This window comes from Monopterus albus, unplaced genomic scaffold (assembly GCF_001952655.1).
Source record: "Monopterus albus unplaced genomic scaffold, M_albus_1.0 scaffold494.1, whole genome shotgun sequence".
Classification (NCBI taxonomy): Eukaryota; Metazoa; Chordata; class Actinopteri; order Synbranchiformes; family Synbranchidae; genus Monopterus; species Monopterus albus.
The window spans coordinates 66,792-90,964 of record NW_018128374.1 but is presented as its reverse complement, the minus strand read 5'-3'; the positions used below and the strand labels follow the sequence as shown (position 1 = coordinate 90,964).

The window sequence follows — 24,173 nt, the reverse complement described above, 5'->3', positions numbered from 1 at the left end:
CTCACGACATTCTTTCTTTTGCAACTTCCACCACTTGGTCTTCTTTTCTGTCTTTCCTCTCCTCTTCTTCCTGACCACCAGTGTCATCCTACACACCACCATCCGATGCTGTCTGGCTACACTTTCTCCTACCACCACTTTGCAGTCACTGATCTCTCTCGGATTGCCTCGTCTACATAGAATATAGTCTACCTACATACTCCTGCCTCCACTCTTATATGTAACTCTATGTTCCTCCCTCTTCTGGAAGTAGGTGTTAACTAAAGCCATTTCCATCGTCTTAGCAAAGTCCACCACCATCTGTCCTTCTAGGTTCCTTCCCTTAACACCAAACCTGCCCATCACCTCCTCATCTCCTTTGTTCCCCTCACCAACGTGCCTGTTGAAGTCTGCCCCAATCACCACTCTCTCCCCTCTTGGAATACTCTCCATCACCTCATCTAACTCACTCCAGAATCTCTCCTTCTCTTCTAACTCACACCCTACTTGTGGAGCATAACCACTGACTACATTCAACATTACCCCTTCAATTTCCAACTTCAGACTGATCACCCTGTCTGACACTCTTTTCACCTCTAAAACATTCCTCACGAGCTCCTCCTTCAGGATCACTCCTACCCCATTTCTCTTCCTGTCCACACCATAATAAAACAGTTTGTATCCCCCTCCAGTGCTATGCGCTTTGCTACCCTTCCACCTGATCTCCTGCACACACAGTATATCTACCTTCCTTCTCTCCATCATGTCCGCCAGCTCTCTACCTTTCCCTGTCATTGTGCCAATGTTAAGAGTCCCTATTCTCAGACCTATACTCTTGCCTTTCCTCTTCTCTCTGTCTACCAATCCTTCTACCTCCTCTCCTTCTTCGACCAACAGTAGTCCAATTTCCGCCAGCACCCTGTAGGTCAACAGCACTGGTGGTGGTCGTTAACCTGGGCCTCGACTGAGCCGGTATGGAATTTGCACTGATGATTTGCATGTTTAAATTTGGCATGTTTTAATGCCGGATGCCCTTCCTGACACAACCCTCTCTATTTATCCGGGCTTGGGACAGAAGTCACTGGCTTGCAACCCCTGTGGCTAGATTAGGACTTTTTCTTTACACCTGTATATCTTCATAACAGGGATAGTCAACATTTGAAAACATCACAAATAGCAAGCCTGCACACACAGTGTGATGCCATTTCCATGACACACTCTAATTTTAGAACTCACAATTAGCTAATAAATGTAGTTAACGGCCACACACCTCTTTCTACAGTTGTGAGGACACTCAATGACATAATTTATTCCCTTACCCTTAACCATCACAACTATATGTCTAACCTCAACCATTACCTTAACCTAAACCTGATTTTATCCTGAATCTAAAAGCAAATTTTATCCCTCAAACAGCAAGACAGGTTAGGCAATGACTGAAACATGTGTCCCAGCCAATATGAGTCAGACTGAAAACAAGTCAGTCACTTCAACAGAAGTTGAACTAAGCGGGAGAACAGTTGGATTTTATTGTTCAACCTATGTTAACATTACATCCTTTCCTTGTCTTTACAGTTACACTTTCACATTTGAAATGTCACAGGAACAGATTCAATCCCACTTTATCTTAAAAATGTCAGACAAGTACAGTATAATAGTAGTAATATTAAGTCCTTAGTATGCAAAAACTATTTTAAGTCAAGCCAGTCTGTCACACATGATAAAATGAGAAAACCTTTGAAGCAGCATAATGGTGAATATCTACAGTAGTTCTGCCTTTAATCCACCGAGCAGATCTCTCTTCTTTCTAATATTGTTAAAGTCAGCTGGAGCTTTCACACAGTTCATGGATTTATCTGAAGACACATTAATTATCTATAGTTCATCTGTCTGTCATGTGTCATTTATACACAGGAACAGATATGCTCCTCACTGAGTAGTAAAAATCTCATTTGAAAGCCTCACCACGAGTCTCTCACACTCAAACCAGAAAACTCAAAACCCTGTTCTATTCATTATTGTTTACCATACACCTGCTCCTTATTCAGAGTTTTTAACTGGATTCTCAGACTTTGTCTGATTTAGTGCTTAGTACAGATAAAGTAATCATAGTAGGCGACTTTAATATTCATGTAGATGCTGACAATGACAGTTTCAACAATGCAATCTGTTCATTATTACACTCAGGTGGCTTTTCTCAAATTGTAAATAAACCCACTCACTGTTTTAATCACACCCTTGATGAGGCTAGGCCCCATGGCACAGCCCCGTGGTCCAGCTCCGCTCCCTAAAGCAGGCATCATGAAAACTGGACAGGAGGTGGCGCTCCACTAAGTCAGAAGAGTTTCTTAGCCTGGAAAGATAGTTTAATAACATATAAGAAAGCCCTTCGTAGTGCCAGAACTGTATTTTATTCATCACTGATTGAGGAAAATAAGAACAACCCCAGGTTTCTTTTCAGCACTGTAGCCAGGCTGACAAAGAGCCATAGTGCTGTTGAGCTTAACATTCCCTTAGATCTCAGCAGCAATGACTTCATGAGCTTCTTTACAAATAAAATCACAACTATTAGAGATAAAATTGGTCGGACCACTCCCACAGCTCTCGCAGATGTGCCATCTACTACAATGGCTTTAGAAACATCAGTGAGACCTCATTTATACTTGGACTACTTCTCCCCTATAGATCTCTCTGAGTTGACCTCAACAATTGCTTCATCTAAATCATCAACATGTCTCCTGGACCCCATCCTGACCAGGCTGCTCAAAGACGTCTTTCCCCTAATCAGCACATCCATACTAGATCTGATTAACCTCTCTCTATTAACAGGTTATGTTCCACAGGCTTTTAAAGTTGCAGTAATTAAACCTCTACTCAAAAAGCCTACTCTTGACCCAGGTGTCCTAGCTAATTATAGACCAATATCCAATCTCCCATTTATTTCCAAAATCCTTGAAAAAGCTGTTGCAAAGCAGTTATGTGACCACTTGCACAAGAATGATTTGTTTGAGGATTTTCAGTCAGGATTTAGAGTCCATCATAGTACAGAAACTGCACTGGTGAAAGTCACCAACGATCTCCTCCTAGCCTCAGATAAAGGACTTGTTTCCATACTTGTCCTCTTAGATCTCAGTGCTGCTTTTGACACCACTGATCACAGCATCTTACTGCAGAGACATGAACATGTTATTGGGATTAAAGGAACTTGCACTAAGTTGGTTCAAATCTTATTAATCAGAAAGATTCCAATTTGTTCATGTTAATGATGAAGTTTCCACACAGACTGAAGTTAGGTCCAGTTCTCTTCACTTTATACAGAACATGCTCTCTTTAGGCAATATTATCAGGAAATGCTACATAAATTTCCATTGCTATGCAGATGATACTCATTTATATTTATCTATGAACCCAGATATATCAGATCAATTGGTCAAACTTCCAGAATGCCTTAAGGTGGCAACTGCACTTTTCCTTGTTTTCTGGCATATCTACAATGTTACAATGGTGAATTATCCTCTTAGACGTGACCTAAAGCTCGTGAGGTGTACTTATATTCTAATACTTCTATGCAGAAGCAATTCGGTTTATACACGTCTCACAAACTCTTGCTCTCTAGACTTTTTTTTAACAATTAAAGTATTACATGATAATTTAAGGATTTCCTTGAATTGACATAATCTCCAGGCAGTTGCCTGACATCCCCCGGTGCCATTGTAAAAGCAGAATTTTTTGACTGTGCCTGGTTTTGTGGATATATTTTCCCTCCTGCTGTTGCACTGTGACCAGAGGATGTGGAGAAAAATCCAGGGCCTGAGATTACTTCATGTCTGGGAATGTTCCTGTAGAGGGACTTGCTGTATTACCTAACCAGGTCTAACCTACAAACAGCTGGCCTGTGAAGCACCGTGGGGCTGTGAATGAACAGCTGATCAAGATTGGATTCCCCCGGAGCACAGCACCTGGTTGTTTTGACTGCTTGAGGCCAGTGTGTCTGCTGCATGTGATACCAGTTAACAAGTGAATTAACAACCCATGATGCTATTGTCAGTGCCACACTACCTGTTCACCTGTAATATAAGGGATTTGTGGGGGAAGACGCAACAATCACGGGTTGGATTTACCAACTATGGAGCTACTTGAAAGGGAATGATGTTTCCAATACTCAGTGGGAAGTAAGGGTAAGTTTTTAAAAAACACATTGCATATCTGTTAAAGGGTTGTTTCTGTAGAAAATTGTTGTAAGGTTGGAGAAGTTACTATGATTTGTTGGGTTTTTCCTCTATAATATTAATAACAGTAAGGTCTAGACCTTACTTTGTAAAGTGTCCTGAGACAACTTTTGTTGGCATTTGGTGCTACACAAGTAAAACTGAATTGAAGCAGCACTTTATATCAACTGTAGCTAGTTAATATGATTTCTGTAATGGCTAAAATGATACTTTGTGCATCAGGCCCTCAAATTCTTCACACAAGTAGCTCATGAAAAATAAGCTGTGATAGTAGGCTACAGCTATTGCTCCTTTTGCAGTCAACCTTCAGGTACTGAGCATTAATTATTTTCAGCCTACAAAAAGGTAATTACAGATGGTTGAATTTATTCATTTTTTTTAACTGCAGCTTCCTGCTAAAATAGCACATGAAAACTAAACATTACAATCTGATAAGTGGTTTAAAGCTGGCTAGAACCCTAACATCAGCCTACAGTCTCATTTGTTAAATAATGGCTGTCCAAATCTAACCATCTACACTACATTGCTATTGTATTATTTTTGGGGTTTAACAGACAAAAGCAGTCAACAATGACAGATCCCGAACTAGAACCTCATCATTGTGCTGAGTGATTTGGATGTAGAGGTTAGAGTGAAATGACTAATCTGATCTGTACTGACACAGTTAACAGGATGCAACTCATTTAAAAGAATACACCAAGATAGTGCTACTGCTAGCTCTCTGCAGAGAGCACTCATTGCTGAACCCTGCCTGAGGAGCCAGGGTTAGTTACTGCACTAACATCCATATTTGTTTTTAATGAAATATTCTTTCTTAGACTTGGTGTTGTATTATCCTCTTTGTCTGTATTCATACTGCTGCAGCTGACCCATCTTAAATATACTTCTCTATGCCTTTTTCATGAAATGGCAGAACAGCCTGGAGGCTCTTGTTTTTACAGCACAATCAGGGTCAAAAATCTACCTTGTGCCTTGTGTCAGTGTGTCCTTGACCAAGTCACTGAGCTCCTAGTGGCTGAAAAACATGTCAGCTACATGATATAGACTGAATTATGAGTATGCCTAGTGATATTCTAAATATAGGTATTTGTCACAATACACAAAATTGAAACCTATTAGCACTGCAACAAACAACTATAACAAAAGCATATTCAGAGCTGACTCCCCTGCCAGTATGTGCACATGCAAACACACACATATACATATTGTTTCCATTACTTCAGAGGACATTATATTGACATATTCATTTCCCTAACCATAACCATAACCACTGCTTACCTCACCCTAACCTTAAACCAAGTCATCACTCTAAAATGTAATGATTTACATTTTAGGAACTTGCTTTTTGTCCTCGTAAGGATGCCATGTCTCCAAAATGTGTAAACAGACTGAGTCCCCCCAACATAAGTAATACCAGGCCACACAAACCCACACCTAACAGCATACACAAACACACATACATAGCTAGCCAATGTTGTCTCATTCTGAAGACAGGATCTTCCCCGAAAATACACACACACACACACACACACACACAGTAACCAGTTTATTCAGCTTGATGTCACTTCTGCCTCATTCTAAACACAGGAGCTCATTTTAAAAACGGGGGATCCTCCCAGCCTCCCTACCTGGGTGCCAGCTTGTGGTAGCTCTGGGAACAGAGCCAGGGTGGTTGGTCTTTTTGGTTGATATTTGTCCATGACAGCACAGGTTGATCCCCCTCTGACAGTCAGCAACTTCCTCCCACCCTCCTCTTCTTAGTCCTACTCTTCTCCTCCTTTATTAAGCCAGTGTACAGGTTCCTCAGCTAGGACAAGGCCCTTGCTTCCCCTTCTTCCTCCTCAAGCTTTTCAGCATCGATTAGCTCCAGCGCTGGCCTCCTGACACACCCCTTCCATCCCTGCTTGCATGATCATTGGCTGGCCACACTGTAACATCATCATCATTTTCCGGGCAGGAGCAGAGTGAAATAGAGGGGAGAGGAGCGGAAGAGAGATAGAATAAATAGAGGGAGAGCAAGAGAGGTGGGTGGTGTTGAACAGTGAACGAGGGCTGCCTGAGAGAAGGCAGGGTGCAGACAGACAGATACAGAGAAGGATGGGGACGGGAGGAGAGTCAGGGCTGACCAATCAGTGCAATGCATGACATCATTATTTCATCTGCCTGTGGCATTTTTCTCTAAATTAAAGCTAATAAATGCTGTCAGTATGCCTGTGGTGTGTTTGTGTGGCCTATTTGAATAAGACTACAGTTTACTGTGATCCAGTGAAGAGAAGAAGGTGACACCCCATTCAGTAAACTAGTTGTTCAGTCAGTCAACAAAGCACACAGAAGCTAACAAACATATCTGTCATGTAATCGACCAAGGAACCCCAACAGTTAGTCACCTGGCAAGCTAATCAGGCAAAAGAGCACTCGGTGAAATGGACAAGTCTGCCAGCTATTTCTGTTACCTAACATTTACAGTCGGTCAGTCAGTTAACCAGCAATTTTTTCAAACAAGTCAGTCAGGCAACAAAACAACCACATCTTTCACCCAGTAAACCAATGAAGCAGTCGGTCTTTAAGTCAAAACAATAAAATAGCCAACAAATCAGTAATTTTGCTAACTGGTATATGAACCAGTCAGCAGCTATAGTAACCACCAGCAAAACAGATCACCCAGTTATTTATAAGAACTAACATTCCAGTCAGTCAGTCTGTCTGCCATTTAACACACCAGTCAGTCAGCCATTAAAACTGTCAAATATTCCACCCATTCAACCAGCAAACCATTCACTCATTCAGTTGGCCAACTATAACCAGCCAGTCGGCCTAGCAGTAGCTATAAGTAAGGCTGCCACTATTTCTAACCATCAGCCAGCTGACAAATTAGCCCGTTAATTAACAGTCCAGTTATGTAGTCCACAATTTACTATAGAAGCTAACAAATTATTCAGTTCTTCAGCCAAACAACTAACCAGTCAGCAAACTAGTCAAAAGAATACCCAGCAAACCAATAACCACTTAACCAGTCTAAGAATCTCTGTAGATACATTCTGGTGTTTTTGCTATTGTGACACCAAAAGCAACGCTTTGTAACCTTATGGGGCCTACTCATAATTTTTTCCATTCCTGGATTTGTGTTTTAACTTCTGGTTGCTATTGCTGGCTAATAAGAGAGTCACAAATACATTTCTCAAAAGTGGGAACACACAGGAGGCCCAACATGACCACATCCATTGCAAGTAGGCTTATTTGATTAAGAAGACTATAAAGTTCTATTACAGTGGGTACAGAAAGTATTCAGACCCCCTTAAATTTTTCACTCAAAAGGGTGCTTCTACTAAATACTGAGCAAAGGGTCTGAATACTTATGACCATGTGATATGTCAGTTTTTCTTTTTTAATAAATCTGCAAAAATGTCAAAAATTCTGTGTTCTTCTGTCAATATGGGGTGCTGTGTGTACATTAATGAGGAAAAAAAATGAACTTAAATGATTTTAGCATATGGCTGCAATATAACAAAGAGTGAAAAATTTAAGGGGGTCTGAATACTTTCCGTACCCACTGTAAGCTCTAAACCCATCACTATGGTGGTGCAAGTTGAGTTATTAATATCATTTAAATTCTTCACATAGGATCATTAAACCAGATGGAAAACTGAACTGAGTGGAACAGTGAAACTAAAACCAATGAGACCCCACTGTGCACTCTGAATAAATAAATAAAAATTATATTAGTACAGGTTTTGAACAGCCACAGCCAGACAGCTTCTTTTACGCTAGTGTATCATTGTGTTATAAACACACAATAAAGCAGAAACACCAGTGTTCCTCAGACTACTGTAGTAGGAAACACAAAGTATAGATACCAGCTTTCGTCAAACTCGATTTAACAGTTCTAGGTGAAAGGTTATCCAACCAGAATCGTTGCCCCGCCCCCATGGTTGTAGACACTTCACACTCGATACTTCAACATGAATCCAGGTAGCCCCTGAAAAGAAAAAAATGCATTTTTATTTTATGTTTTACGAAAACGTGTATGTTAACCGAGATCATTTCATTCATATCAGAGGCAGCTTATCGCAGCATTAACGGCATGTGCCCCGAAAAGCAACTCAGTAAGTATTCTGCTACGTTTACAACCATTTGTATATATATTAAATATAATCCTTCCCCCTTTTTGAAAAAATGTTTTTATCCTGGGGGCAGACAGCTATTTGAGAGCATACGAACAAGCTCTACGTCAAGAACAATCACTCAAGAGACTAAACCGCGAGGTGTCCGGTAAGTTTAAAGAATCATGTTTAAAATATATACACCTATATATACACCTCATGCCGAAAATAAATACTAGTTCTCTATTCTCTAAAAAAGAAACCGGCACTCTGCTCTGCGTGATCAGGAACAGCCATCCCTAACTCAGGACAGTTTGGAAAGTAAGTATCGGCAGCGGTTAAGCTTGTGTGACTATATGTAATAATAACCGCGATGGTGTGATTAAAAAGTAAGCTTACTAATGATTTGAGTAATTTCTCTGTGTTAGAGGGTGTATTAACGATAATGTCAACCACGAATGTAAACTCAGCTCATTTTGATCGGTTAGATGACTTGATTAATAACTTGCTGATAAATAATTCATCAGAAAACCATATGTTACCTCCACTACCGGTTAACCCTTCAGATTTCGATCTATTAGAATTTTCAGTAAACAGCCTCCTGGAAAGAATACGTCAGCAAAAAGACAGGCTTTTTTTCAGCGAAAATCAAAATAGCCCTTCAGAAAGCATTGAAAATAGCCCAATCACTCGTCAGCATCAAGAAAATAACTCCGCCACCTCTCCCTCACAAGATATTGAAAATAGCCTAATCAGTCATCATTCAGAAAACCTGCAAAATACACCTCCACAAGACAGACTTGTAAACGCTGCTCATTTTGATCAATTAGATGCATTAATAAACAGATTACTGATAAAAACTAGTCCACAAAGCAACTAAGGCAATTCACCAAATACATCCTCAGAGTACAATTACAGCGATCCAACACAAGATGGGGCTGATGATTCACCAGATACTTCACCTCTACACCAGGCTAGCGGCTCTGATTTTGACTTATTAGAAGAGGCTGTAAACAATCTGCTGGAACGAATACACTCATCTGTGTGTAATCAAGTCTCCGTATAAATGCACCTGCACTGTGATAGTCTCAGAGGTCTGTTTAAAGCGCAGAGAGCATCATGAAGAACAAGGAACACACCAGGCAGGTCCGAGATACTGTTGTGGAGAAGTTTAAAGCCGGATTTGGATACAAAAAGATTTCCCAAGCTTTAAACATCCCAAGGAGCACTGTGCAAGTGATAATATTGAAATGGAAGGAGTATCAGACCACTGCAAATCTACCAAGACCTGGCCGTCCCTCTAAACTTTCAGCTCATACAAGGAGAAGACTGATCAGAGATGCAGCCAAGAGGCCCATGATCACTCTGGATGAACTGCAGAGATCTACAGCTGAGGTGGGAGACTCTGTCCATAGGACAACAATCAGTCGTATACTGCACAAATCTGGCCTTTATGGAAGAGTGGCAAGAAGAAAGCCATTTCTTAAAGATATCCATAAAAAGTGTCGTTTAAAGTTTGCCACAAGCCACCTGGGAGACACACCAAACATGTGGAAGAAGGTGCTCTGGTCAGATGAAACCAAAATCGAACTTTTTGGCAACAATGCAAAACGTTATGTTTGGCGTAAAAGCAACACAGCTCATCACCCTGAACACACCATCCCCATTGTCAAACATGGTGGTGGCAGCATCCTGGTTTGGGCCTGCTTTTCTTCAGCAGGGACAGGGGAGATGGTTAAAATTGATGGGAAGATGGATGGAGCCAAATACAGGACCATTCTGGAAGGAAACCTGATGGAGTCTGCAACAGACCTGAGACTGGGACGGAGATTTGTCTTCCAACAAGACAATGATCCAAAACATAAAGCCAAATCTACAATGGAATGGTTCACAAATAAACATATCCAGGTGTTAGAATGGCCAAGTCAAAGTCCAGACCTGAATCCAATCGAGAATCTGTGGAACGAACTGAAAACTGCTGTTCACAAACGCTCTCTATCCAACCTCACTGAGCTCGAGCTGTTTTGCACGGAGGAATGGGCAAAAATTTCAGTCTCTTGATGTGCAAAACTGATAGAGACATACCCCAAGTGACTTACAGCTGTAATCGCAGCAAAAGGTGGCGCTACAAAGTATTAACTTAAGGGGGCTGAATAATTTTGCACGCCCAATTTTTCAGTTTTTTATTTGTTAAAAACGTTTGAAATATCCAATAAATTTCGTTCCACTTCATGATTGTGTCCCACTTGTTGTTGATTCTTCACAAAAAATTACAGTTTTATATCTTTATGTTTGAAGCCTGAAATGTGGCAAAAGGTCGCAAAGTTCAAGGGGGGCCGAATACTTTCGCAAGGCACTGTATGTCTCAAATGATTGTCATAGCCCTGGGACAGTAATCACAAAAATACTTGGAACCAATGAACGCTCTAGGATTTTTTTTTATCCCATAATAATGGTTGTCAAACACAAACATGTATAACGTGTCCTGTTTTCGGGCCGTTGATGTCTGAAATACATTCAGATTTTCTTTCTCGATTCTGTAAAACACTACAATTTTACGTCTTCACAATAAAACAAAGATAAAATAGAGCATGCCAAAAATACATTTACAAACAAAAGAAAAATTAACATTGCACAAATTTAAAATGATCTATAAAAGCTATAAGAACTTTAACATTCCTGTAAAATAAAAATGAGTCCAAATACAGAGAAAGATTACGAAATAAAAAATCAGGATGGCCTGTAGGCCCTGGTATAGCATCATATTAGATGCCAAAAGCCAGTTTGAATAAATCTGCCTTTAATTTAGACTTAAAAACCATTAACTCGGTTATAGATCAAACCTCAGGTGGCAGGGCATTCCAGAGCTTGTGGGCATACACGGCGAAAGAACGATCTGCCCACTTTTTATACCTTGCCCGCGGGACAACCAGGGACACACGCTCAGAATAATGCAGCGCACCTGACCGGGGTATAAATGGTTAAAAGATTGTTCAAATAGACTGGCGCAACACCATTAATGGCCTTGAATACAAACAGTAAAATTTATAGTCTATTCTGAACTGTACCGGAAACCAGTGAAGGGACTGAAGAACTGGGATGATGTGAGCATTCTTTGGATTGTTTGACTGTAGGCGAGCAGCCGCGTTCTGTACGAGTACGCCTGTGTAGTTGAGACTGACTAATTCCAGTATAGAGGGCATTGCAGTAGTCAAGTCTTGAGCTAATAAAGGCATGAATGGCTGTTTCTAGGTCGGCTCGAGATAAAAACGGTTTAACCTTTGCTAGGAGCTTCAGCTGAAAGAAGCTTATTTTGACCACCAAACTAATTTGCTTGTAAAATTTGAGGCTGCTATCAAATAACACTCCCAGGTTTTTCACAGTTTGAGTGAAAAACGGGGCTGAAGCTCCTAGGTCGGATACAGTGTGGGTGCGGTCCGGGCTAAAAGCGATATATTCAGTCTTCCCCTCATTCAAATGAAGGAAGTTCTGTGTGAGCCACTCTTTAAATATCACCCAAACACCAGTGCAGGGGGACAAGTGCATTAGCATCACTGCATCAAGAGTAAGTAAATCTGCACATCATCAGCATAAAAATGGAAACGAATGTTATGCTTAGAAATAATTGAGCCTAATGGTAACATATATAATGAGAAGAGAATAGGTGCCAGGACTGAACCTTGGGGAATGCCCGAAGAGAGAGGGGCTATTGCAGAGGTAAAGTCATTGATCATAACTGAAAAGGTCCTATTGCTCAGAAAAGAAATAAACCATTTAAGCACCACCAGAAGTGGGGTGCCTATGCCGGCCCTATTATTTAGCAAGAGAGCATAGTGCTGTGTTTCTGGCTGCTGTGTATGTTAGCCCAAGAGCTAATGCCTCTACGGCTCTCAGCAAACTCCATGATGTCATCAGTGCGCTAGAGAGATCGCACCCCGATGCTGTATTTATCACTGCAGGTGACTTTAACCAGTGCAATTTACAGACTGTACTTCCCAAATATTATCAACATGTGAACATTCCCATCTGGGGCAAGAACACTCTGGATCATGTTTACAGTAACATACGTGGTGCATACAGGGCTGCACACCACCCCCACTTCGGACACTCGGACCACATTTCTTTGTTCCTGTATCCAGCTTACAGACAAAGACTGAAACAAACAAACCCTGTCACCAAACAAATTAAACTCTGGACCCCAGAGACTAAGGCACCTTGGAGGACTGGTTTGCCCAGACAGACTGGGATGTGTTTAAAGCTGCAGCCACCTTGGAGGGCTTTTCTGTCAGCGTACAGGATTATGCTGAGTATGTGACTGGGTACATTAGTACCTGTATTGACAACACTGTGCCCAAAGCAGCCTACAGGAGGGAGGTGGTCGGTCTGGTATCATGGTGCAAGGACAATAATCTCACCCAAGATGGACAAGATGGAGATGATAGTGGACATGAGGAAGGAGAGGAGAACTCATCAGGCACTGTTCATCCAGGGACTCAAAGTGGAGAGGGTGAGCAGCTTCAAATACCTGGGTGTCCACATTAGTGAGGACCTCACCTGGACACTTAACACCACACAGCTGGTCAAGCAGGCCCAACGGTGGCTGTACTTCCTGAGGAGGCTGAGGAGGTTTGGCAATGTCGCCTAGGATCCTTTGCAACTTCTACAGCTGCATCGTCGAGAGCATCTTGACCAGCTGCATCACTGTCTGGTATGGCAGCACTACTGCTATGGACCGCAAGTACCTCCAGAGAGTGGTAAAGACTGTGGAGAAGATCACCAGGACTCCACTGCCCTCTCTGCAGAGCATTTACCACCTCAGGGAAAGCTGCCTCCATCTTTAAAGACCCCACCCACCCCTAGTACGGACTGTTCACGCCCCTACTCTCCAGTCAGGGGTTCAGAAGGGTGAAATGCAGGACCTCTAGACTGAAAAACTTTATTTCCCTCTGCCATCAGACTCCTAAACAGCTGACTCAGGATCTACCTCATGTAATTCCATCTGTACTGTTTACATACTCATTTTGCACACTTACTGCTGAATACTGCTGACACATACAGTGGGGCAAATAAGTATTTGATACTTAACGGCTCCCACGTAGCATATATTCTCTCTGCATTATATTGTGTTCTTGTATTTTTATTGTGCTTCTTTCACTTGATGCTGCTTTAAAGTGCCTTAGATTTGTGTAACTGCCTATTTAGATTTGTGATATTGCTCATCTACTTTATATTTCACTTGTATTGTGAGGCATTCATGTGGACGGCGAAGTAAGAATTTCATTGTACAGGGAAACACATTTCCTAACTGTGCATATGACAACACTTTGACCTTTGACTAATTATATGTGTTGGGGTTTTTGGTCAGCTGAAGCCAGTAATGTAGCTACAGCTAGTTTACTGTAGAAGCATTCCTGGGCCTACTGGAGCAGCAGACCTGGGCTGCTATTACAGTAGACTTGAGGCAAACTATTTAATCAGTCTTCTGTAATAGCAGTAGACTTGGCATAATTTTGTGGGACTAGGGACTTGGGTAGGAACAGCTCTAATATGTGGTCCTGGATCTACTGGAGCAACAAGCCTGGGATGATTGAAAAAGTGGTTCTGAGTCTAATGGACTGGCACTGGGTCTACTGAAAAGGTAGTTCTACCAAAACAGCAAATCTGGGATGGCCCTAGGCCTGCTGGAGTTGCTGACCTGGAATGACTGAAGATACTGTTTGGTCCTAGGTCTAGTGATGGAGAGGACCTAGGTCTACCTTGAAGAGGCCATCCTTTGTCTGATGGGGGAGTGAATCTGGGTTGAATGATGAAGTGGTCCTAGGTCTACTGATATATTGAAGAGTTGGTCTTTAGTCTACAAAAGAAGTGATACTATCTACCGAAAAAGAAGTGCTTGGCCTAATGGTACTACACTGGGGAGCATTGATCCATCCATCACCTATACCACTTACTGCTAAATAGGGTCACTGGGGGGCTGGCCAATCCCAGATGAGAATGGGTGAGAGGCAGGGTCCACCCTGGACAGGTATCCAGTCTGTCACAGGTCTGACATGTAGACAAGCAACCACACACACTCCTACAGGCAGTTTAGAGTCACTAGTCAACCTAAGCCGCATGTCTTTGGACTGTGGGAGGAAGCCGGAGCACCCGGAGGGAACTCACGCAGGCACAGGAAGAGCATGCAGACTCCACACAGAAAGGCCCTGGATCAGCCCAGGCTTGAAGGCTGGGAGGCAACAGTGGTGTGGTGGGTAGAGCAGTCGTCTCCCAACTAAAAGGTTGAAGGTTTGAATCTCGGTGCCTGCAAGACACTGAATCTCCCCGATGGTTAGAGCCATCGGTTAAGTTGGTGCCGCAGGTGGCTGCCATTGGTTCTGTACTGGAAACAAATTCCTTGTGTGATACATACTTGGCCAATAAAGGTGATTATCCTTATCCTTGAGGCGACAGCACTAACCGCCAGGGAGCAGTAATGCTTTTACACCATACTAATGTTGCAGAGTGGAAAAATCAATAATTGGATGTTCTCATCTGTTGGTATAGAAGAAGATAACTTACTTTTTCTGTGTTTCACAGAAAGGCAGAAGCATGTTTACAGTAGGGCAAATAAGTATTTGATACACTGCTGATTTTTTTCCCCACTGAATGGACAGATCTATAATTTTCATCGTAGGTACACCTCAACTGTGAGAGACAATCTACAAAAAAATTCCAGAAAATCACAGTTAGATTTTTAAATAATTTATTTCCATTTTATTGCATGAAATAAGTATTTGATACAATAGAAAAATAGAACTTAATATTTGGTATGGAAACCTTTGTTTACAATTACAGAGGTCAGACATTTCCTGTAGCTCTTGACCAGGTTTGCACACACTGATAACCGTTGAGACTGCGGTCGCAGCTCTTTTTAGGTGATTGACCAGGTCCTCTCATGTAGTTCTAGGCTGATCCCTCACCTTTCTCAGGATCACTGATACTCCATGAGGTGAGATCTTTCATGGAGCCCCAGTCCGAGGGTGATTGTCATCTTGAATTTCTTCCATTTTCTAATAATTGTGCCAACAGTTGTTGCCTTCTCACCAAGCTGTTTGCCTTTTGTCCTGTAGCCCGTCCCAGCCTTGTGCAGGTCTACAATTTTGTCCCTAGTGTCCTTGTGATTGTAAATGTAATTTACTGGAATTTTTTGTAGATTCTGTCTCTCACAGTTGAGGTGTACCTATGATGAAAATTACAGAACTGTCCATTCTCTGTATGTGGGAAAACTTGAAAAATCAGCAGTGTATCAAATACTTATTTGCCCCATCGTATGTGTCAGAGAAATCCAATGAATTTCCTTGCTGCCCTCTTCTCTTTTCATCTCTTTTTCCAGGATAGGAACACCAGCTCCTCTGATCGATCAAACAGCTATTAAACAGCCACTTCCTCTCATCTTAATACAGCAACTCTGCATGCTTTTCTCTCTCCATTTATTGCCCTTACTGATTTCTGTGGCAATTTTGTTCTTAGTTTCTGTCTCTCATCACTGTGATCAATAACGTAGAGGTTGCTTAGGTTTGTCTATATACAGTACATTCCTGCACAATCAAATACAGTATGGATAAACTTTTCATTATTCAAGACTATAATGTGTTTATATTAAATCCACAGACACACACTTGTACTTCTATCATTGTGAGGACACCAATTTACCTTAACTTTAACCACCAGAACTAAATGTCTAACCCTAGTACCAAACCTAACTGTAAGCCTTAGCCCTCAAAATGCTATTTCAGGAAGTGAAGGCAAGCAAAAATGTCCTTCCTCTGTAGCAAAAATGTACAAGAACACACACACAAATGAGTTGGTGTTTGTATAAAAATGGTTCAGAACATCCCCCAAACCCCCAGTTCTTCCCCCTCTCTATGCTTTATATATATTGTTACCTAAAACCTTTTTCACAAGACCCCTCTGCAAGACTAGGCCAAAAAAAAGAGATAATGATCATGGCCTTTTACAGTCCCAAACCAATTTACACCTGACACCCAGTGAACAAGGTGACCTGGGATGCCAGGGACCCAATGTAACAGTTGGTAATCCTGCTCTGAGTGACTGTTCCAAACCATCAGCAACAAAGGACAGTTCTGTTTTATTGCAAGTGGGTCTTATTTTTAGGTGAAAAACAAAGGTAAGTGCACCAGAAATGTTGTACTCATCCCTCACTGCACAGGCAAACTGTATGCACCCACATGCAGGCCTACACAATACATAAAGCAGAAAGGTCTGGTCTGAAAACCGTGATGGAAGGTTACTACGTAAAGTGTGGGAAATCATTTTACCATTCAATTACATTCAATTTTATTTGTATAGCACCAATTCACAACAAAGGACACTCTCAGGACACTTTACAAAGTCAGGTCAAGACCTTCCTATTATGACTGTTATTATTACAGAGGGAAAACCCAACAAATCCCCCAAGCAGCCCTTGGGGAGACAACGGGGAGGAAAAACTCCCTTTAATGGAAGAAACCTCTGACAGATCCCGGCTCTTGGTGGGCGGCCTTCTGCCTCGACCGATTAGAGTGAGTGGATAGAGGAGAGAGAGAAAAAGAAAGGCAACAATCAGACACTGGGCAGGTTGATGTTTGACCTCGTCCAGCCGGTACTGGGCCCCCACTCAGATAAATCTGGGTAAACCGATTTCATTCTTACAACTGACTGTTATTTTGCTTACACCGGTCTCATCATCTGACTGCCCATGACTGATTTCACCAATAGGAATGAAAACAAAATAACACCTAAGTTGTAATAAACTGGAATTATCCTTTTATATTTTTAATACACCACTTTGTATTTGAACATAGGGGTCCACAGACCAGTGCAATAGCCAAAGCATCCTCATATCCTTTACTACTGCCAGCAGTAGGTTTTCATGGTCAAGCAATCACATATGAGGGTCCAAGTATCATGAGAATTTTGCTTTTATGACATTATGGGGTAACTGAGTTGCCCTTGGCAGAGGTCTGCACCCTCTACTGTTGTCTAGTTAAAGAATGGCTCCACTGGAAACATTTGCAGTAGAACCAAATACAAGTTGATCCAATTGAAGTTATTTGTATGGGTAAATGAGCAAAAACTGCAGTTATTGTTTTCTTCCCAGATATTTAGCTTCACTCCTTTTATATGACAGTACATTGAACATTTGATTTTTTTTGGACTGTTGTGGCTGAAAAAAGTGAACAAATGTAATGACACCTTGGACCCTGAAACATGATTGTGGACAGACCCCATTGTTTTGTTACATTTTACAGAATAATTACAAGTTGATTAATCCAGAAAATAAAAGACAGGTTAAAGGATTATGAAAATACTCTTTAGTTGCAGCCTGAGTAAATTTACAAACTGTTTAATCTCAACAGTTTGCTGAGATTGTGCAGAATTTGTTACATCTACTACCCTCTAGTGGATGATTTTGGTAAGAAACCTCTAGGCACAAAGTACAAGTCTTTGTGAAACCCTCATCATCAGTCCATTAATAAAAACAGGCATGTTAGCGTTTTACATATTTTATATACAAACTCTGATAAATATGTGAGGAGAACAACAAAACAATTCTTTCTCTACATCTATTTCACACAAGAAGCATTTTCAACTGCCAGAGGGTTATATAGGGTTAAATAGGGCCAATGCAAAAGTTCTCACTCTCAGACATGGCATAATGATCTTGTGCCACATCTACAATGTCTACATTCATTAGTCTCATTATTTACATAATTTCAATCAGCCATTTGCTCTACCTTCATGGATGTGTGACCCTCCAAAACAGACAGGATTTTTATCATTTATGCTTGATTACAAAGTGTCAGGTTTCCTTAAAATGGACCCAAAATGTCAACAATTGTACACTGGAGGGAACTACAACATAAAATGAAGTCAAGGTCATTAAATGTGAGGTTTTGCCTCTAAATAAGAAATCTGTTTTTGTCCTGGCCAGTAGCCAGAATGGTCTGGTTTAGGCCGTCACGCTGGGACTCTGTTGTTACAACAACGCTGTTACCCACAATTTATTAAATCTCATAATTATACAAAAATATTTCTGAAAATGTCAGAATACAGTGCTTGCATTACTCGTGTTTCACAGAGCACGTAGAGTCAGGTGTAGAGAAGGGTGACGCTTCATCTCGTTTCTAAGAAGAGGACAGTAGAAGCCTGCTACTGATGGCCACACTGTAATTGGTGGGTTCAATATGGAAATGATGTGTAATATTTGCAGTATATTATGTTGTTCCTTAGAAGCTGTGTGTGTGTGTGCGTGCATATATCTCAGAGTGCCATCTTAAATATCTTTTAGGGTTATGACCTCCTTTATTAAACAAGAATGATTTTGTTCTGTTCTAATATACCAAAATGAGCCATTAATGAGCTTATTTAAAAGATTGTCTAGGCAATATTTCCATTTCTTTTGGAGAAAATGTGGGTTAAATGCTTCTGTACTGCCTCCACCTGTGCTGCTATATTGTGCCTTTGTGTGCCCAGTTGTCCAGCAAGGATGTTTCTTAAACTCTACCTGAAAGAGAGACCAGAGCAGAAAACATGGTTTTAGCCACTTCAAGTGCTATTAGTCAGATAAGGCAGGTTGCTAATCACTGACAGAGGAAAACACTCCATGCAGGCTTTGCCCTCAAGTCATCCATCATGCTGAGCTCTGGAGAGTCTCATCATGTTAAGAACTGTACAGTAGCTTTTTTGAGTGACACAAAATCTAAAACAGCAAAACTCCTTTCCATGACTTTGTGACATAGGCTATGCTCACATTATAGGCCTTAATGTTCAATTCAGATTTTTTTTGTCATCTTTTTTATCTTGTTTACTTGTCTACTTGTTGCTTTAGGGAAGAGCATTGTGCATGCACATCGGGAGCCTCTGTGCCCGAGTCGAAGTCCAACACACCTGGCCAATACAGCTGATTCTGATTCTATATACTACGTCACTTCGTTTCCTCCTTTGTTTCTGTCATAATTAATACAACCACTAGTCATACTAGGAGGTGCTGGAGGCACCTACTCAACCACATTATGGGCATGATAACAACTGATAGCAGTTTCTGAACACTTGAATCAGCTGAGCTGGTGAGCTATCCGTTAATTAAAAAAATATTAGCCCCACCCACCACACTAGCCCACCAAAATGGCAGTTAGCAGGCTAGTGGTATGGACTGCCAGACCGAGAGTGTACAGTAACATGGTTTTAGTTACAAATACAAAAAGTTTACAGTTTAGGTTTCTGAACTATTTCAACTGTCAGCAAGGCTATAAATACGGGCCTCGAAGAGCACCGAGATACAGAGAAGGCAGAGGAGAAAAAGGAAGTTCCAGGGGAGGATGGAGAGGACAAAGGAATTAGGTGAAACTGTTGCAATTCCTCGTTACCGTAGGAGCACTACTTGATTCAAGATGGCGCCGTTGTTGTTGGCTCGCCGTCTGACACTCCTATGGATTTGCTGTTTTTTGATATTTGATGCTGTTGTGGCTAGAGTGTGATGCCGACTAAATTAATTCAGACAAATCATCCCAATTTAAATGACCATTTAATATTACAATTATTCTGAACAGAGTAGTAGTGAAACAGACAATCTGATAGGGAACAGAGAACGGAGACCAGAGTCACTCCTGCCATGAGATAGATACAAGTATTAAATAAGAAGACTGTCAAAAGCAACAGTCAGTTGTTGTTGGTGGAGGTACCGTCAGTCAGTCTTTGTCAACCCACAGTCAGGAGGGCCGGGTCTACGGTACACTTTTCACGGTGGCATTGTCATCCTCTCTTCTTCTCTTCTAACACTTCAGGCTCACTCTTTTATCCGCAGCTTTCCTTAGGCTGCTACGTCAATTTCTGAACTTAGCTTCCTGTCTCCAGTTTCGGGAGACAACACCCTGAGATGTACTTCAAAAACAGGAAACATCTTGGCCAACTTATATAACTTTATTGTTCAGCTCACATGAACTTAATGAACCCATAAACACTTAGCTCACCCTTAAACAACTAGTACAAATAATATCTATATATGAACTACATACTGTTCTATTACATATTCCCTCTGGAACCTTGTTTATTTTTAACCACTACAATGCTGCTTCTGTTGTTTCTACCTTGGTTTATGATCAACTGATGCTCCTTGATATACGCAACTCATTTGGATCTTCCAGCATTCACCTAGCCTATCAATCTGAACTTCCACCGCCACCACTGGCGTCTATACCTTCTTTCCTTCAGCGGAGTACTGGCCCTCGTTCCGGGTAGGCCCCATCGGAGGCGATGTGGTAGGAGAGCTGGGCCTCATGTAAGATTGAAATCGGGCCTGAACTCACTGTAGTGGAGGGAGCACCTGCTCGAGCATGGCTGCCTTGACTCAAGCTGGACTTTTACCTACAACTATTGCTTTCTTCGGCCGGCTGGCAAAGGTGTTGACCCCCCTCGCCCACATTGTTGGCTGATTAGACGCTCGGATCGGTGTCATTCCCAGGCTAACCTCCGCCCAGTGGCTCAAAATGACTTCTCTCGACAAGCCAAGTCTGCTTCAGTTTGCTCTTCTGAACATAAGATCGCTTAACAACAAGACCTTTATTCTTAACGATCTTATGTGTTCACACCACCTGGATATGTTTTTTATTACTGAAATTTGGTTGAAACAAGGCGACAACAGTCTCTTTTCTAAGTTGTTACCGGCGGATTATTTATTTTTTAATACGCCGCGACTGGCGGGTAGAGGTGGTGGTCTGGCAACAGTCTTTAAGTCGACCCTAAAATGTCGCCCATTTCCCTCAAGAGATTTTTCCAGTTTTGAACTACAAACTTTAATTTTAACCTTACACCGCCCTACGTTATGTGTTTTAATATACCGCCCTCTGAAAGCCAAGGATTTTATAAATGACTTTGGGGAACTCCTGGGTGTATTAATTCCACAATTTGACAGCTTTTTAATTTGTGGAGATTTTAATATTCATGTTGACTGTGCTTCAGATCAGTTAAGCGAAGGAGTTCAACGATTTGCTTGAATCCTTTGATCTCGTCCAGTCGGTACTGGGCCCCACTCATCTACGTGGGGGCACCCTGGACCTTGTCATTTCTCGGGGCCTATCAGTCTGTATCAAGGATGTATCAAACCTGGCCATCACGGATCACTTTCTTATCCACTTCGAAGTTCTGGCATCGACAAGTGCTCCTAGAACGTTGGCCCCCTGCCGGCGTCGTAGGATTATCACCTCATCTATGGCGTAGGATTTTGCCATTGCCTTTTCTGCTTCTGAGCTTTACTCCTCAGGGGGTGAGAACCTCCCAGCATGCCCTGACACTTTCCTTGGCTTATTTGACTCTACTTGTTTTATGATTATGGAGTCCATTGCTCCCTTGGTGAAAAGGAGGACTAGAAATACTGTTGACCCTTGGTTGAACGTCACCACCCGCGCCCTGCGAAGACGGTGCATGCAGACGGAGCGGAAATGGAAGAAAGATGGACTACATGTTTCCCTTGCCATGCTAAGGGACACCCTCCTTTCTTATCAGAAAGCTGTAAAAGACACTAAATTGCGATACTTATCTAATATTATTTTGAATAATAGTCAACACCCAAAGGTTTTGTTCAATACCATTAACTCGGTTATTAATCCTCATGCTACATTGGAAACTGAGGGCTCAGTTACAAATTGTAATCAATTTCAGAGATATTTCATTGATAAAGTTCTGAATATTAGGCGAAACATTCCTATGTCCCTACCTCATGTACTGCCTGTATCTCATGCACTCCATATATTAGATTCCTTTTCTCCAATCTCTCTGCATCAATTTAAAAAAAATTGTCTCGCACCTGAAGCTCACCTCCTCTCCTCTGGACTTAGTCCCAGCCAGGATTATTAAGGAGGCTATTGACATGGTAGGGCCTACCTTGGTCACTATCATCAACTGCTCTCTCAGCTCGGGGTTGGTTCCCACCACCCTTAAACATGCCATAGTGAGACCTCCTCTTAAGAAATCTAACCTTGATCCAGCCAATCCGTCTAACTTCCGCCCAATTTCTTGACTGCCTTTTTTTATCTGAAGTAATGGAAAAGCGGTTCTTACTCAGCTGCAGTCTCACCTAGATCGTTTGGACATTGCTGACAAATTTCAGTCAGGTTTTAAGTCCCGCCATAGTACAAAGTCTGCTTTGCTGAGGGTCCATAATGACATCGCCATGGCTCTTGACACCAAGCGCCCCATTATTTTACCTTTACTAGACTTATCGGCAGCATTTGATACTGTTGACCATGCAGTTTTATTATCTACACTGGAACACCTTGTTGGGCTGAGGGGCACGGTTTTAAACTGGTTTAGTTCTTTCTTGAGAAACAGAACATTTTCTGTCATTATTGATGATTTTTCCTTTACAGTCCATCTTACCTCTGGCCCTTGGCACCTTTACTTTTCTCTTTATATATGTCACCGTTGGCGTCAATTACAGTGGGTACGGAAAGTATTCAGACCCCCTTAAATTTTTCACTCTTCGTTATATTGCAGCCATATGCTAAAATCATTTAAGTTCATTTTTTTCCTCATTAATGTACACACAGCACCCAATATTGACAGAAAAACACAGAATTTTTGACATTTTTGCAGATTTATTAAAAAAGAAAAACTGAAATATCACATGGTCATAAGTATTCAGACCCTTTGCTCAGTATTTAGTAGAAGCAGCCTTTTGAGCTAATACAGCCATGAGTCTTTTTAGGAATGATGCAACAAGTTTTTCACACCTGCATTTGGGGATCCTCTGCCATTCCTCCTTGCAGATCCTCTCCAGTTCTGTCAGGTTGGATGGTAAACGTTGGTGGACAGCCATTTTCAGGTCTCTCCAGAGATGCTCAATTGGGTTTAAGTCAGGGCTCTGGCTGGGCCATTCAAGAACAGTCACGGAGTTGTTGTGAAGCCACTCCTTCGTTATTTTAGCTGTGTGCTTAGGGCCATTGTCTTGTTGGAAGGTGAACCTTCAGCCCAGTCTGAGGTCCTGAGCACTCTGGAGAAGGTTTTCGTCCAGGATATCCCCGTACTTGGCCGCATTCATCCTTTCCTCGATTGCAACCAGTCGTCCTGTCCCTGCAGCTGAAAAACACCCCCATAGCATGATGCTGCCACCACCATGCTTCACTGTTGGGACTGTATTGGACAGGTGATGAGCAGTGCCTGGTTTTCTCCACACATACCGCTTAGAATTAAGGCCAAAAAGTTCTATCTTGGTCTCATCAGACCAGAGAATCTTATTTCTCACCATCTTGGAGTCCTTCAGGTGTTTTTTAGCAAACTCCATGCGGGCTTTCATGTGTCTTGCACTGAGGAGAGGCTTCCGTCGGGCCACTCTGCCATAAAGCCCCGACTGGTGGAGGGCTGCAGTGATGGTTGACTTTCTACAACTTTCTCCCATCTCCCGACTGCATCTCTGGAGCTCAGCCACAGTCATTTTTGGGTTCTTCTGTACCTCTCTCACCGAGGCTCTTCTCCCCCGATAGCTCAGTTTGGTCGGACGGCCAGCTCTAGGAAGGGTTCTGGTCGTCCCAAACGTCTTCCATTAAAGGATTATGGAGGGCCCTGTGCTCTTAGGAACCTTAAGTGCAGCAGAAATTTTTTTTGTAACCTTGGCCAGATCTGTGCCTTGCCACAATTCTGTCTGTGAGCTCTTCAGGCAGTTCCTTTGACCTCATGATTCTCATTTGCTCTGACATGCAGTGTGAGCTGTAGGGTCTTATATAGACAGGTGTGTGGCTTTCCTAATCACGTCCAATCAGTATAATCAAACACCGCTGGACTCAAATGAAGGTGTAGAACCATCTCAGGGATGATCAGAAGAAATGGACAG

At 41.9% G+C, this 24,173-nt stretch overlaps 2 protein-coding genes across 7 annotated transcripts in view; both read right to left on the bottom strand.

The window, feature by feature from the left end:
- Positions 1-8,180, bottom strand: part of LOC109952770 (C-Jun-amino-terminal kinase-interacting protein 1-like) — a 76,002-nt gene extending 67,822 nt beyond the window's left edge. For 2 of the 3 annotated variants that reach the window (XM_020588004.1, XM_020588007.1), the window contains exon 1: positions 2,202-2,314. In XM_020588004.1, the coding sequence (XP_020443660.1) occupies positions 2,202-2,282 (81 nt within the window). In that variant the 5' untranslated portion in view covers positions 2,283-2,314. Of the gene's footprint in view, positions 1-2,201; positions 2,315-5,836; positions 6,265-8,062 lie in introns of those variants that run through there. The other variant, XM_020588005.1, reaches the window with a different exon arrangement.
- Positions 8,181-17,493: 9,313 nt separating this feature from the next.
- The window catches only part of LOC109952769 (cryptochrome-2-like), a 40,621-nt gene continuing 33,941 nt past the window's right edge, over positions 17,494-24,173 (bottom strand). For all 4 annotated transcript variants that reach the window (XM_020588001.1, XM_020588002.1, XM_020588003.1 and 1 more), the window contains one exon: positions 17,494-18,854. The gene's annotated coding sequence lies outside the window, so the exon portion shown is untranslated. The remainder of the gene's footprint in view (positions 18,855-24,173) is intronic.